Below are 15080 nucleotides of genomic sequence, written 5' to 3' on the forward strand. Positions count from 1 at the left end.
GCCAGTCGCTGTGATGGACAGCCCTAACCTCAGTAAAACTATACCTAAACCTAACCCTAACCTTAACCTCAGTAAAACTATGCCTAAACCTAACCATAACCTTAACCTCAGTAAACTTAACTTGCCCGGGGTTTGGAACCCAATAGACCCTTATGGGTCTATAACTCAGTGTACAAATTTGTACACTCAGAGTTACATTAACATTGATTATACAATATAAATTGGTGTCCCAGTAGAGATAGAAAAGCCATTAAATGGGGATCTGTAGAGTAATATGCATGTCAAACTGGGGGTCCTTGAAATTTAAACGGGTTGAGAATCACTGCTAGAGCCTAAAACTCTTCTCTTAGGGGCGTCCCTGGAATATCTTTTAAAATGGGGGTCCACGGGCTAATTAGAGTCAATTTGGGGGTCCTTGACATGAAAAAGTTTGGGAACCACAGCTCTAGAAGAGGTCTAGGTTCACAACACAATTCTGTTTTTGGTTTGTTTATATTAATACAGTGTTATATATACTGTATTATGTGTTGAGAATGAGGAGCATCGATGCTTGGATGCATGTATTTCTTGATTTATGCTACGGTACAGGCACAGCTATATTTATTCCCATGCAGGTACATACACTCTGGCTCATTTTTTTTTAAAGAGCTACAATAGATTTACTCGGATGAGTTATTGCAATGTTTATCTGTGGAGACGTACAGAGCTAGTTTGCATTCTTTCAAGCCATGGGCTTTGTTCGCTTCCAGTCTGTAGCTCTGCAGTGACATGGCTGTCAAGGCTCTCCTATTTATACCATTTGGCTCTCCTAGTGGGATTTTCATGTGGTTTTTTGTTCATGTTAAGAAATTAAATTTTACAATCGGAGTCACGCCGCCTGCCACGAGGGGAAGAACTTTCGTTATAGGAAAAATAATGACTCGCATAATGTGAAAATTAGTCTGATAAATGTTGGAGATTGCCAGAAGCTGAACATTTTTTTATTTGAAATGGGGGGGGCCCTATTCAATTTGGATTCTCCTGTTAGACGTGGCTGGTGCTGTGCTGTTCAGTGTGCCGCTGCTTAGCAACAATAGCTCTGGCGGAGCCTGTAAGGAGACCGTGTGCCTAGGAGGGTATCTATGTAAATGTGTAATTGGATTCCCATCGACGGTTGACCTAATGCTCATAACCATTGCTGTCACTCATCGGTGGTTAACTTATCCCTTCCAATTTATTTATTTGAGAGTGGTTATTTATGTTGAGATCCTTAACGTCTCGGAGTTGCTGAAAGGCATTTAATCAATGAAGCAATGACTCTGGTTATAATAGGGAGGGAGCCGACTAGAACAGCTGCTTTAATATCTTTTTTTTTTTTTAGAATAATCATTGCCATGATCCTGGCCATCACAGACAATAACCTGCTTTATCTTGATGCACTATAGTCGAGTGTGTGTGCGTGTGTGTGTGTGTGTGTGTGTGTGTGTGTGTGTGTGTGTGTGCGTGCACGCACACACACACACACGCAAAATAGCTCATTCTGCATAGGCAGACTTTATCTTTTTTTTTTTATGCATACACAAATTCTTCCTCCTGCTTTGGCAGAGGAAGCATGTCTGTGGAACAGCTGAAGTGGGTGTGGTGTTGTATGATAAATGTTTTGGCTTGGTGATTTTTGTCTTGTCTGCTCTGATCCAGCGAGATGTAAGAGAGTGGCAGCCAGCAGCACAGTGTCATTTCACCCAAATGGGTGAGAGGATGAAAAGGGAATTAAAAGGACAACGGTAAAACAATCTGTTACACCATGGCACCAGCCCAAAGGCTGTAACTAATTACCACGATTACCTGGGAGGCAGCTGAGCCAATAGGTTCGAGTTCAAGAGCTTTATCAGAAAAATGAATCTATTTGGCCCTTTCGGACGGATTTCTGTCCTATTCGCTTTAGCCTCACACGGCAGTTTGAAATATCTTTTTTTTTTTTGCTTCCTGAATTTCCCCCCCTTTCCTTCCTTCCTTTCTCCATTTCATTTTTTTTCCTGCTTACTCATGGCCTTTGGCATGTTTAAGAGGATCAGCTTTAGGAGCCACATCGGGGGTACTTTTCATCTTTAGCCCATTAAGATCGGGAACGCATCTGTGTCACTTTAGCGTTTAACCATTATTTTAAACTTTAGCTGTTGAAAAATAGCAGATCTACATGCTCGTAGCACGGCACCGTGTGCCACGCTACGAGCATGTAGATCTGCTATTGAAAAATTGTGAAAATGTGTGCAAATCATTGAATAACTATTCTTTCACTGCAAACATTTTAACTCATGATAATGGGGATCCGAATAAAGAAAGAATAAATAAAGAATTGCTTGTGGTGGGGGTTCCCGGAACAAGATTTTTTTCAGATGGGGGTCGGCGGCCAAATACAGATAAGGGACAAGGGGTCCTTGAGCATACGTTTTTCAGAAAACTGTGATGATTTTATAGAAGACATCTTGTAGAATCTGGTATCAGTTCTTGACGGGCTAGAGGAAGGTGCTGTGTGGGCTTCTCTGCGTGCCATGATGGCAATTACTGTGTGCTGCTGAACTTCAGTCTAGAACCTTCAGCACGAGCACCTGCCAGGGAACGCTCGAGTGCTACGAGAGATACGGAGGCAAAGAGATGGAGGCACACATTTGAATTAATAACCTCCTCACGATAATTCTGCAAACCTCGCCTCCTCGTAATCATCGTTTTACTAAAGTTATTAGTAATTTTTTCCTCAGTCAGAATGTCTTATCTAAATGAGGTGGTTTATTACCTCTGAGTTGAGTTGGATGCCTGAGGTTGTGTTTTCACACCCATTGCAGGTGTTTGTTAGTAAATTCCGGAGAGATCGTATGGCTGGACTTTTCATGTGACTTGTATTGCTATTGTGGAATGATCAATAGGCTGGCCCAAAGAGAAATTTTCGGTTGAGAAGACGGAGATAACGCAACTGAATACAAGACAGTCCTACCAAACACTTTCTCCCTTTTGACAGATTATTCCATTTGCTTTTAGGAAACTATGTTTAAGGTTGAAAATGACTTGAGATGGCAATTCTATGCAGCAATATCGTCATCACGGTGGCGACAGTGACCATGTAGCAAGACTTTCATATTTTAAAACATTTTTTAAACAGCAGTAAGGTAAAATATGATTGTTTTCCTTTTTAATATCTTCTGAGTGATGCCTATACTAGGTCTGCATCTTTGGGAATAGTGGGTGAAAGTCATCGAGGATAAAGATGGATCCCACCAGTATAAAGGCGCTCTCAGGCTGTGACAAGCACAGTCTCTAACAGGCAAACACTGGGACACCTGCATGATTGCAGGGCTTTAATTTGAAATGTTCTGGAAGCTGTCCCTCATGTGCAGCTTGGGAATGAGATAATGTGACTGGCGGCAGGGGGGGGGGGGGGGGGGGGTGCAGCGGTCGAGTTGATGCACAGTGACTGACTGTACCATCTGAGGGGAGAAACCTTTTATGTCCAGAATCCAGATAACAGTATATTTTCTTTCTCCTCTTTGTTTCGTAAATGAATGCCTTACTTGGTCATACTTCAGTCGTGCCACGCAATTAATCGAAAAATAAAATATTGCAATCTAGATTCAGACACCTACCGGTATGCGGTCTCATTTCTAAACTTTGAGCAAGAATCGTGCAGCAATAGTTGGCTGTCCAATTACTCTTAGGTACTCTAATGTTTTTTCTACACAGATACAGACTTTGAAAGACAATTATTTTCATGGGGAGAAAAAAAAAGAGAATCGGAGCGGCAGGGGCGGTATGTACCGCACTGTTGTGACGAAAAGAGAGTTGAGCCAGAAGGCAAAGCTCTCCGTCTACCGAGCAATCTTCGTTCCTACTCTCACCTATGGTGATGAAGTGTGGGTCATGACCGAAAGAATAAAGGTCACGACTACAAGCGACCGAAATGAGTTTTCTTCGACGGATGGCTGTCATCTCCCTTAGACTAAATGAACATTTTTCAAAAGACCATGACTGAAACTAAAATCTAGATTTGCTGCCAAAATCAACAGCGATACACAGGTTATTTTCTTTCATTTCATGCAAACGAACCGCTTTGGGGACATACAAGGTTTCTGGTCCCCGACAGCAGCGCCATGCAATGAGACTTAGTGGCTGGCTGGAGACAAATGAATTCCTCCCCCTCCTCCTCCTCCTCCTCCTCTAAAGACCCCCCCCCCAACCCCTTTCATCCGGCTCCACTTCAGCTCACACCAACAGGCCAATAGCAGCAGGTGGTGATGATGATGGCTTATTGGCCCGTCAGCTAGTTCGGCGGCATATCGCGGTGACCTTTGGCCAGGAATCCCCCTGCAATGTGTTGGACAGCACACTTTAAATGCCTCCATCTGTGGTCTTAACTCACAGTCACGCCGTTTGGGTGACACGGCCTGCACCCGTGAAGCAGTATTTCACCTTGGTATAGAGCAGTGGTTTTCAACCAGTGGTCCGGGGACCACCAGTGGTCCTTCAAGGGGCTTCCAGGTGGTCCCCCAGCTAACCAAATGGACCCTTATGAATCTTTAACTCTTGAGAGCGTAAAATTAAACCAACATTTGGTTTCATTTTACGCTGTCAAGAGTTACATTTTTGTTCTTAATGGGCTAGGCTAGAGAAAGGTGCTGCGTGGGCTTCGCATTTGCATTACTTAGTTTACATGAAGTCTACACAATTAGAGAATGTATGAGAATTGTTCATTTTTTTTATCAACGTTTGCCTGTTATGTCTCCTAATGGTACCACATCAATACAGCAAGGAATTGTGGGCAAAATCATTTCCAACCATAACAACATATTTTTTTGTTTTGGGTCTGCGAGGCTAAATGTCATCACATGGTGGCTCAAATGTCAATAAATAATGGGCCTTGACAATATGAAAAAGGTTGAAAACCACTGGCATAGAGCGTTTGTCTTCATGTGGAAGGTCTAGAGAGCAATCAACCACGCAGTTTTGGCTCACCGATTGTCTGCACAGGACATTCTTTGCGCTCTCCCCTCTCAATATGATAATTGTGAAAAGGCAAATTTGTTTAAAACAATTATTGATGTGCCGCTGTGGACGCAAATACAAATTTGACATTACATAGGCTAAAAATAAATAGTGGTACTAATTTAAACATAGGGGCCTATTTTTTTTAAATAATTACAGAAATGAAAAGCAATGTGTATGCACACTTGTATTAGTAGTACTACATGTCAACATTACTCAGTGACTTTGTTATTAAAAACAAAATCATACAGAAAGATTGAAAGACAGCATGTCTAGTCTATTAGAGGCATATTATTTTTAATCAAACGAAAAGAATGTCTTCTAGGATCTTGTCATTCAAGATCTTAGTTTTGGTCAGTTGGTATTAAATAGGCTTGATGTATTTAATGTTGCACTGCAAGTGACTGAGGGGAAAAAGTATTTCATATTTTTTATGTATGCAAGTACTTGGGGGCGAAAGTGACAAGTAAAGTGATTTTGATCTCAGTGAGGAAAGGATGAAAATGCACATTCCACACACTAACCAGAATGGTCAGGGAGTGCAATGATGCCGAGTTTGTGCTAAGTCTGGCTTGGCTACAGCCATGCTTGGCCAGTACTTAAACAGGCCACTGCTGTGCTTTAGATGGGCTTGTCTGGAGTACGTGGAGGTGGATGTGAGGACGGTGACGGTCTCCCTTTCTCTTGCCAGCAGCAGGTGCTGCGTTTCATCGTTGTCCTCGGGATGACAGGGAGGGGAGCATGTGTGCTCTGCTGTGCTTGTTGCTTTGCTAGACAGGTTTTGAATGGCTTCCCGTGCGTGCACACGCGGGACAGGTGTATTTTTGCCTTTTTTGGTTTGATGTCAGAAATAATCTGTGTCTGCGATAGAGAATTAAGGCACATTGGTGAAATGAAAGCACGCAGAGATGTGGGTGAGGATCCCAAAGATAGTTTGGAAAGAAATCGTAATTGCAGATGGAGACAATTTAGACTTATTGTTAAATATTATAGGGATGAGAAAGGAGGAGAAAACTAACAGTTTAGATTTAAAATTACTTTTTTTGTTCAGAACGAGTTATGATATAATTTCTGTTTTCATTTCCGCTCAGAGTAAAATATTGTTTGTTTCCGTTCCTTGAACGCCGGTTAGAAATGCTATTTTTAGTCTAGGTTTTCCACACCAAAAAGAGAAAGAAATCAATTGTGTATGTAGGCCACCTGGGCATTAGTGCTTAGCCATTCTGTTGAGGTGCACACTCAGAAGAAGAAGGGAAAAAAAGCGTAGACCAATACTGCTCAAGTATCATTCTGCGGTCACAGTATAGAAGCCAACACCAGCCATATACAGTAGCAGTGCACCAATGAGCATGAAAATAAATCCAAGGCCCTCATACCTGTCAACTACTGCAGTGTCACACTAAGCTCACGCTTGACTTAAAACCCAACTGAACCCCTTATTTTAGTCTAATAGGTTGACGGCATACACTAGTGTAGAAGCAGCCTCGCTGCCTGCCTTGCCCGTGAGAGTTGCCCTGTCTGACCGCGAGTCGTCCCCAGCTGTTCTAAGTATATCCTGGGCCAATTCCAGAGAAAGGACAACGCATTAGACACTGAACAGGGGACAGTGCATGGAAAGAGAGAATTGGGGGGGGGGTGTCAGGTGAGGGAAGGGTGGTGGTACTATAGTGCTGCTGGCTAAAACACATTGGTAACTTGTCGATCTGCTGTTTTCTAAAGATTTGTATACATTTGAAAACTTGTGACTACTTTTACTTTAGGTACATTTGGTTGCCAATACATTTGCACTTTTACGCTAGTACATTTTTAATTGTGGACTTCCAGAGGTACACTTCCTCTGCCAACCTGGGGGGGGGGGGGGGGGGGAACTCATGCTTCCTTCTATGCATGAGGAGTCCAAGCTGCTTCCTTTCACCTGACAGGGGAGAGTTTCACCGGCCGGACGTAGCGCGTGGAAGGGTAACTGAACAGGATAACTGCAGGATAACTGCATGTTTTTGTGAGGGTACCTGCCCTATAGGGGACACAGGGAGAACATGCAAACTCCACACAGAAAGGCCCTTTCGCCAACCCCACCTCGGGTATGGACTCAGAGTCTATTTATATTGGACGGTCGCTGCTGCAAAATCTACTCAGAAGCACAACTGCGCATGCATTCTGTCTGCTGTGTGTCTGTGTGCATCATTGGGCCTGTGTGCATCTGCCCCTGCAGGTATGCACGGACAGAGTACAGGGATCCATCTACATGTGTGTATACATTAAAGTTTGACATTTTGTTTGATATTGTGAAGATAGCAGCTCACAACGCTAGCTTGTAGATCGGCTGTTCACACAATTGTCGCCCAGTTTTTATAGTATCATTTGTTGATGCATAGTAATGGTCTCATTTATTTTCTTTCTTACTTTCTTTTAGGTAATAAAAAGGTCTTAAAAGCGAAAAAAATAAATCACAGCTTACCGTTTTAACAGCGGGAGAACGGCGGCGACTCTGGACGATACAAATCTCCTAGTGGGCGTTCCTGCTGTCAGATCTCTGTCCTCGCATAGGTGGTAAACTGTGGAGGGTAAACAAAGCAACACATAAATTTGATTGGACGGACGATGTCCTCCAAAGATAAAATATTGTCATGTTTTCGGTTCGACGTTCCTCCGCCCACTTTCAGACTATAACCTCTTCGCCTGCTATCGCCAGTAGTTGCCGGGTCCCATAGACCAGTGGTTCCCAATGTGGGGTCCATGGGGGTCGCATAGCCAGGGTTATTTATTTATTCATTCATTCAAGGGCCTTTGGATAGAAATGAAACAGACTCCATGCAGCCTCTTTCAGTTAGAGCGCTGCAGAGGCCGAGTGTCTGTGACTGTGACCAGCTGATGGTCGTTGACGCTTAATTGATGCATCAAGGAAGGCAATTATGTTTCTGCACTGTCAAATAGGTCTACATCTATTCTATTGTGAAAATGTGTTGTGACTTTCATTGAAATGTCTTAATACAAATAGTTTCAATGGCATCTAAATGGCATCTAAATGTAAGGTTGCAAATCGGTTTTGCGAGGATGAGGGGGTACCTGGAAAAAAATCTTCCCTCCCCAAATGGTACCTGGGCCAAAACAGTTTGCGAACCGCTTCCATAGACAAATAACGCACTTAATTCCAGAAAATATGTCAGGCTTGTCGCCCGCTGTTAAAACGCACTGTACTGTAAGTGAGACAAGAAGGAATGAGGGTCATGGAGCACGGGGGAGGGGGCAGGAGGATGCTGGGGGTGAGGGGATGGAGGCTTTAACATCCACCACTTCTTCTCATTTATGCCTTATCTGTCTGACGGCTGTGTAAATGGCTTTCTGGTGGGGAGAGGAGGGCGTCCCTGGGGGGGGAAACCGCTCCTCGCAAAGACACTTGACAGGCCAGCAATGCCCCGCCCTCGCCCCCACACTATAGGCCCAGACAAACATCTTGATTGTAATTGAATTTTGGGGATGGCTGCCGTGTGATGGAGAGAGGACAGGGGGTGGGGGGCAGAGAGGAAAAAAGAATAGAAGCCGAGACCATGATGGAATGGTAGGGGGGGAAAAAAGGCTAGAGTGCTGACAGAGGGTTGAGATTGAGAAGGAAGGACGGACGAGGAAATAGAGTGGAGGAGAGAGAGAGGATGGCAGTGGAAGGAGGGGGAGGGGTGCAAAGGACTGGGTTTCTTTCTGCGGTTACTTCGGAGGGAGATGTTCTCTCCCACACTTGTTCAAAACAAATTTAAAATGCGTGCATGTGGAGAAGTTCAAATATACTTTTCATAATAATGCATAATACAAGTGCAACAGGTTTTAAAACCAATTGAATGGGGGGGTGGGTGGAGCAATTACATTGATTTCTCTAGCGTGTGAGATTAATTTAGATTAGATTGTTGTGTTTAAAGTCCTCTGTAAATTGATGTTGTTTTGCACATGGCAGCAGATTTCCCCAAAAGCATACTGTAGAGTGTAGAGTACCTTCTATTGACTCACAAGTGGTTTCTGTCAAAGTGATGTACATGGTACGCCTGGAAAGAAAATAATGAATCTAAATATGAACTGCTGCAATTTCCAAATCGCAGAGGCAGCAATTAATTGCATAAGAGAGATGGGAGCTCCAACATTAAATTATAGACAATGTATTCTAGTGCTTTGGGTAATGAATCAAGTACAATATTCGTGAAACCTTTCATCATACTCCAACTCAGTAAATCTTCCGTACTGACATTTATTTTAATGAAACCACTTGTCTTTGAACAACTTCTGAAATCTGAAAATAATGTCTGGCAAGACATTATTTTGTCTTGAAGTGCTGCTATTAGCAGCACTTCAATTTTCCGGAGTTTTGACAGTTTCCTAAACTCAATACTAAACTCTAAAATTCGTCACTGAACGTTTGAAGGCAAGTTATTATGGTTTTCAAAGGTGCACTAACCCGAAAAACAAGAGAAAACGTTGACAGGAATGAAGTCATTAAACTAGTTACTTGCGTTCCCATTTTCCTCTGGCCGAGGGGCACAGGTCTAGTATCCCAAATGAGGCGTATAGATTATCACCAGGGCAGGGTAAACTACAGTAGCAAACAAGCTTTAACAACCAATTAAAACTAACTGAAAAGTACAAACATAAAAATAAAAATAAAAACAGATTTAAAAAATGTAATCTATAATAACTTTGGTCTGTCTGTCTGACTGTGAGCCGCTGAGAACTTTCATGAAACTTGGTAGGCTGCCTCAAAGAGGTCAAGGTCAAAATTTGAAATTTTACTGTTTTCAAGAAAAGGGATTATAAATCACAATTCATAATGCATTCTCTCTCTCTCTCTCTCTCTCTCTCTCTCTCCCCCCCTCAGGTTTTATTTAGTGAGTGGTGGAGTCCCTCTCATTATCTGCGGGGTCACCGCAGCTGTCAATATTGACAACTATGGCAGTGGGGAGCAAGCGCCATAGTAAGTCCTTTCACCCCTGGTCAAACTGCCAGAGCATTGTTGTCAAGAGTGTGCGTGCGTGCGTGCGTGTGTGCGTGCGTGCGTCTGTCTGTCTGTGTGTGTGTGTACAGCTCCTCTCCGGCATCATTGGACCGATCGTTGTGAAACTGTGCATGCATGCTTACTCCCTGAAGGCCAGAGCAAATATTACTCCTACAGATTTTGTCCAAACCACACGCATATCTATACACAGTATCTCTTTAGCCATCTGATCAATACATGATGAATGCAGCGTCCGATTGCTTGGAAACTTTGCACGCTCGTTCCCACCAAGCCAAGGAAGGACCTCCATCCCAATTTCTTTAAAAATCTCTGTATAAATTAGATTATTTTTTGGATCCCATTCCAAGTGGCCACAGTTTGCGGGCCCTGGGTAGGCAACACGGCCTGGTGGAGAACTGTGCTGTCCAAGGAGCACACTTTTGTAGTTTTACAGTATTATCTTGTCGGTGACTTTGTTAATGACATTCATGTATCTCTAATTATACATGTGGATAATGATCGCCATAAACAAATCAAAGTTTCGATTGCCTGAGTCAGATTTCCAGGCAGGTACACACACGCCTCCACCCATTCTGATTTTCAAAGGCGGATTTATTAGTGTTTGATGAACCCGGCATGTTGTTTGTTTTTATGTGTTTACTAAATAGCTTAAAGAGGTCATGTGGTAATGATGAAGCTAACATTTTGTGTGTGTACGTGTGCACACTTATGCGCCTGTGCGTGTCTGGCGTGTCGTGTGTGTGTGTGTGTGTGTGCGTGCGCGTGCGTGTTTTAGCTGCTGGATGGCGTGGGAGCCCAGCTTGGGAGCCTTCTTCGGCCCCGTGTCCTTCATCGTCCTGGTGACGTGCGTCTACTTCCTGTGCACCTTCGTCCAGCTGCGTCGACACCCCGAGAAGAAGTACGAGCTGAAGCAGCTGAGCGAGGAGCACCAGAGGCTGGCGGTCCACGACGTGCCCACGCACTGCATCCAGGGGCCGGCGGCGGAGCCCGGGGCGCTGGCCACGCACCCGCCGGGCAGCGGCCAGTGCCCGGCCGGCTGCCCGGGAGTGCCCATCAACCCCGCGCTGTTGGCCAACGAGCACTCCTTCAAGGCCCAGGTGCGCACGGCCGCCTTCACCCTCTTCCTGTTCCTGGCCACGTGGACCTTCGGGGCGCTGGCCGTGACGCAGGGCCACTTCCTGGACATGATCTTCAGCTGCCTGTACGGCGCCTTCTCCGTCACGCTGGGGCTGTTCGTGCTCATCCACCACTGCGCCAAGCGCGACGACGTCTGGCACTGCTGGTGCTCGTGTTGCCCCGGACGACGCGGCGGCGCTGCCCAGGGGCCCGGCGGACCGGCCCGGCCCAAGGTCAACGTGAACGGGGACACCCCGGGGCACGGTGGTGGTGGGGGTGGTGGGTATGGCCACGGCCACGGCCACTGCCACCACAACGACTCGCCCGGGTGCCCGGGAAGCAAGGCCCTGATGGGCTGCGGCCACAGCCACTGCAAACACGCTCCCCTGCCGTCGGCTCAGACGTGCCTGGCCGGCCCCGCGGTGGTGGCGCCGTGCTGCGCCGCCCTGCACAGCCAGCAGCTGATCATGGACGAGGAGCCGGCGCCCAGCGCCCACGTGCTGCTGGCCGAGGCCGAGGGCGGCTACCGGCCCGGGATCCACCTGCACCGCTGCCTCAAGGGCAGCAGCGTCAGGACTAAGGGCCGCTCGCGTTTCGGTCGCCACCGGGCTGGGGGCGGTGGGGCCGGCGGAGGAGGAGGAGCGCCGGGGAACGAGCGCGAGTACGCCTATCACATCCCGTCCAGCGTGGACGACGGCGGCAGCCCGCACAGCTCGCACACGGACAGCCCGTGCAGCACGCACGAGCACCACGTCGCCCACGCCCTCTGCCCGCACCTGGCCGCCCCCCACGAAGCGGGGCATCACACGTGCGGCCATGCGTGTGCCGCCGCCTCGGTCAGCGCGGTCCACGAGCTGGCGTGTCACAATCCCTGCCACAGGCACATGTGCTGCTCCAAGGCGGACCTGTTCCCCACGCTGTGCCACGCGGAGGCGGGCGGGGGCGACGGCGGCACAGGGACCTTTCTGTGTGGCTGTGGCAAAATGGCGGCGGCGGAGGACGACCTGGTGGCGGCGGCGGCGCCGCATCACCACCTGGAGATGCACGTTGCTGCGGCGGCCACAGCCGCCGCCGCCGGCCCGCGCAGACAATCCTACCCCCAGATCCCGCCCAATCAGAACAACGGGATCCTGAAGGGGGGCCTTCACGAAGGGCTCCTGTACACGTCGGACAGCACAGGGAATATACGCACCGGGCCCTGGAGGAATGAAACCACCGTGTAGTATCCACAGACTATAGTCTGGAGACAGCACAGGGAATATACGCACCGGGCCCTGGAGGAATGAAACCACCGTGTAGTATCCACAGACTATAGTCTGGAGACAGCACAGGGAATATACGCACCGGGCCCTGGAGGAATGAAACCACCGTGTAGTATCCACAGACTATAGTCTGGAGACAGCACAGGGAATATACGCACCGGACCCTGGAGGAATGAAACCACAGTGTAGTATCCACAGACTATAGTCTGGAGACAGCACAGGGAATATACACACCGGGCCCTGGAGGAATGAAACCACGTGTAGTATCCACAGACTATAGTCTGGAGACAGCACAGGGAATATACACACCGGGCCCTGGAGGAATGAAACGACCCTGTAGTAGAACCACACAGACTATAGTCTGGAGACCTTCTGCCTCGACCCAACCCTTTCCTCCAGAAAAATAAGCCCTCACCAACCATCCCCCTTTGTAGGATTAAAAAAAAGAAAAGGAAAAAAAATTACACGTCACAATCAAGAGTGTTTTTCTTTTTTGTATGTCCTCATATTATTCACATACAGTACATGTCCTGTATCGCTGTACAGAAATCTGACATCAATGTGTACGGTCTCTCTATGGCATTCGACACAGGACAGAAATTCTTCCGTCAAGATTTGTAAGATGTTATTTTACCACTTCATAATACTACACACATGTATGTGTGTGTGTGTGTGTGTGTGTGTGTGTGTGTGTGTGTGTGTTTGTGTGTGTGTGTGTGTGTATATACATGTATGAGAAAACGGATGGTTGGGTGTATGAATATGTGTTAGTGCTTAAATGTACTTTTACACTTTGAATCCATCCATTAGTCTCTGACGACATACCTCCAGTTCTTCAAGAAACTCTTGCCATCCAGGTTTTAGACAAACTTAAACCAGCAATTTTAGACTCCATTGGGTATTTTTGCCAGTCAGACAAAAGCAACCTTACTATCAACTGTGAATATGATCTACTAAGAGATTTTGATAAATAATATACAAAGATATTGCCGCTTGCCAGAGATAGCTGTGAAAAATTAAAGAGCAACCGAAAAGAGCAGTGAAATCCACACACGTAGAGTTTATCCTCTTACCGGGTTGATATTGATTGTGCTGTGTGTACGATGTCTTTTACTGTTGTGTTACTTTATGGGGGGGAAGGGGGGGGGGGACGGGGGGGGCACTGGGAGACCACAAAAACTAGGACATTGCCATTGTGAATAGAGAGCTGACGCCACTATAACACCATGAGAGTTCATGTCATTGTACATCATAAGGTTTAACACTGTGCCACATCAACTCTGCTCCCACAAGTGTGTGTATTCCGCACATAGCCTACCCCCCACCCCCCCAGGCATTCTAAAGTCAATATTTGATGAATCGATATTTCATACGTTGTCGTGAAGAAGCTATATTTGTAAAAAAAAAAAAAAGAAAGAAGAAAAACAAATGAGACACTTAACAGCTTTAGGAGAAGCGGCGAGTGTTGTTGTGAGCATGAGTGCGCCAGAGACTTACGTTACTGAGGGTACACCTTGGGAAAAACCTGCCTTTGCCCTGTATCAGTGTTCTGTCCCCTTTATTATAAAACCAATGGAAAAATAACAATGTAGGCCGTTTTAACATTGTTGTTAATGACTCACTGAAATCAATGGGAAGAAAATGCAATTGTTCTTTTTCCTTTAATGCCCCACAGTGTGCATACTTTGTTGTAATGTAGCTACTATTTACTTTTTTGTTTGTACTTTATTATTATTATTATGATTATTACAGTGCAAGCCAATGCCAATTCCTTAATTGCCATTACACTGTCTCTTGTCTCTTGACCAGATTAGACTGCTGCAACATGCCATGTATTGTATTTTATTTTTATTTTATTCTTCCTGTTTTCGGTGCCATTTCACAGTCATGGATTAAGCCTATTTCTCAACTAATATGATTTTCCAATAACAGATCTCCATTCCAACAAAAGGGGGTGGGGGGGGGTGGGCCTGGGGGAGGGGGGAACAAAAATAACATTTATTTTTGGACGAGGCCCTATCCGAGAAAACACCACAATATTTCGGTGGCTAGCTATAGCTTAGCCGGCCATCTGGCATTGAGCGAGGCCAAGGCTTCTGGAGTATACTGTATGGATCAGTCCCCATTGTTACCATTGAAGGTCACAATCACTTTGAAGCATTGCCACTCAGCAGAGTACATAAAAGAGGCTCTTTATTGATTTAGAACAGCCTTGTTTGTTTTATGAATGGTGATACTGAGAATGACGCTCACCAAGGGAACCACTTATTCACCAGTGACTGTGGCAGGAGGAGGAGGGAAATAAACAGATCCATATATACCGTATGTGGTGAAGAAGTATGACACAGCAAACCCCTGCCCTTGCAAAACCCACCTTCTTCTTGGCATGCAACGCCATCCATTTACCCAGACTCGTGTGCACTCTTGTCCTATGTATATAGAATTGGTTTCTGATTAATTATTTTATAAGAGAAATAAGATATTTAAGAATAAAATAAATCTATATGTAAAGAAAAATGTATGGTTAAAAAAAAAAGAAAAGAAAAAAAAAAGACTGACCTCTATGTTATTAATACTCAGTATCTGAGTTTAGAAACGAACATTGTTTTTAAATGCATTTTTTTTTGCAATTTTTGTTTTTTTTGTTTAACTTGATTTCTGTCACATCTGAAATAGAAATGCACTACCCATGT

General features: G+C 45.6%; 1 protein-coding gene across 1 annotated transcript in view; it reads left to right on the top strand.

Moving 5' to 3' along the window:
• Window positions 1-13495, top strand: part of adgra1b (adhesion G protein-coupled receptor A1b) — a 202709-nt gene extending 189214 nt beyond the window's left edge. The window contains exons 18-19 of the mRNA XM_080781504.1: window positions 9872-9967; window positions 10785-13495. Of these exons, the coding sequence (XP_080637630.1) occupies window positions 9872-9967; window positions 10785-12348 (1660 nt within the window). The 3' untranslated portion in view covers window positions 12349-13495. The remainder of the gene's footprint in view (window positions 1-9871; window positions 9968-10784) is intronic.
• The last annotated feature ends 1585 nt before the right edge of the window (window positions 13496-15080 follow it).

Source organism: Protomyctophum bolini (assembly GCF_963924005.1).
Source record: "Protomyctophum bolini genome assembly, chromosome: 14".
In the NCBI taxonomy this organism is placed as follows: domain Eukaryota; kingdom Metazoa; phylum Chordata; class Actinopteri; order Myctophiformes; family Myctophidae; genus Protomyctophum; species Protomyctophum bolini.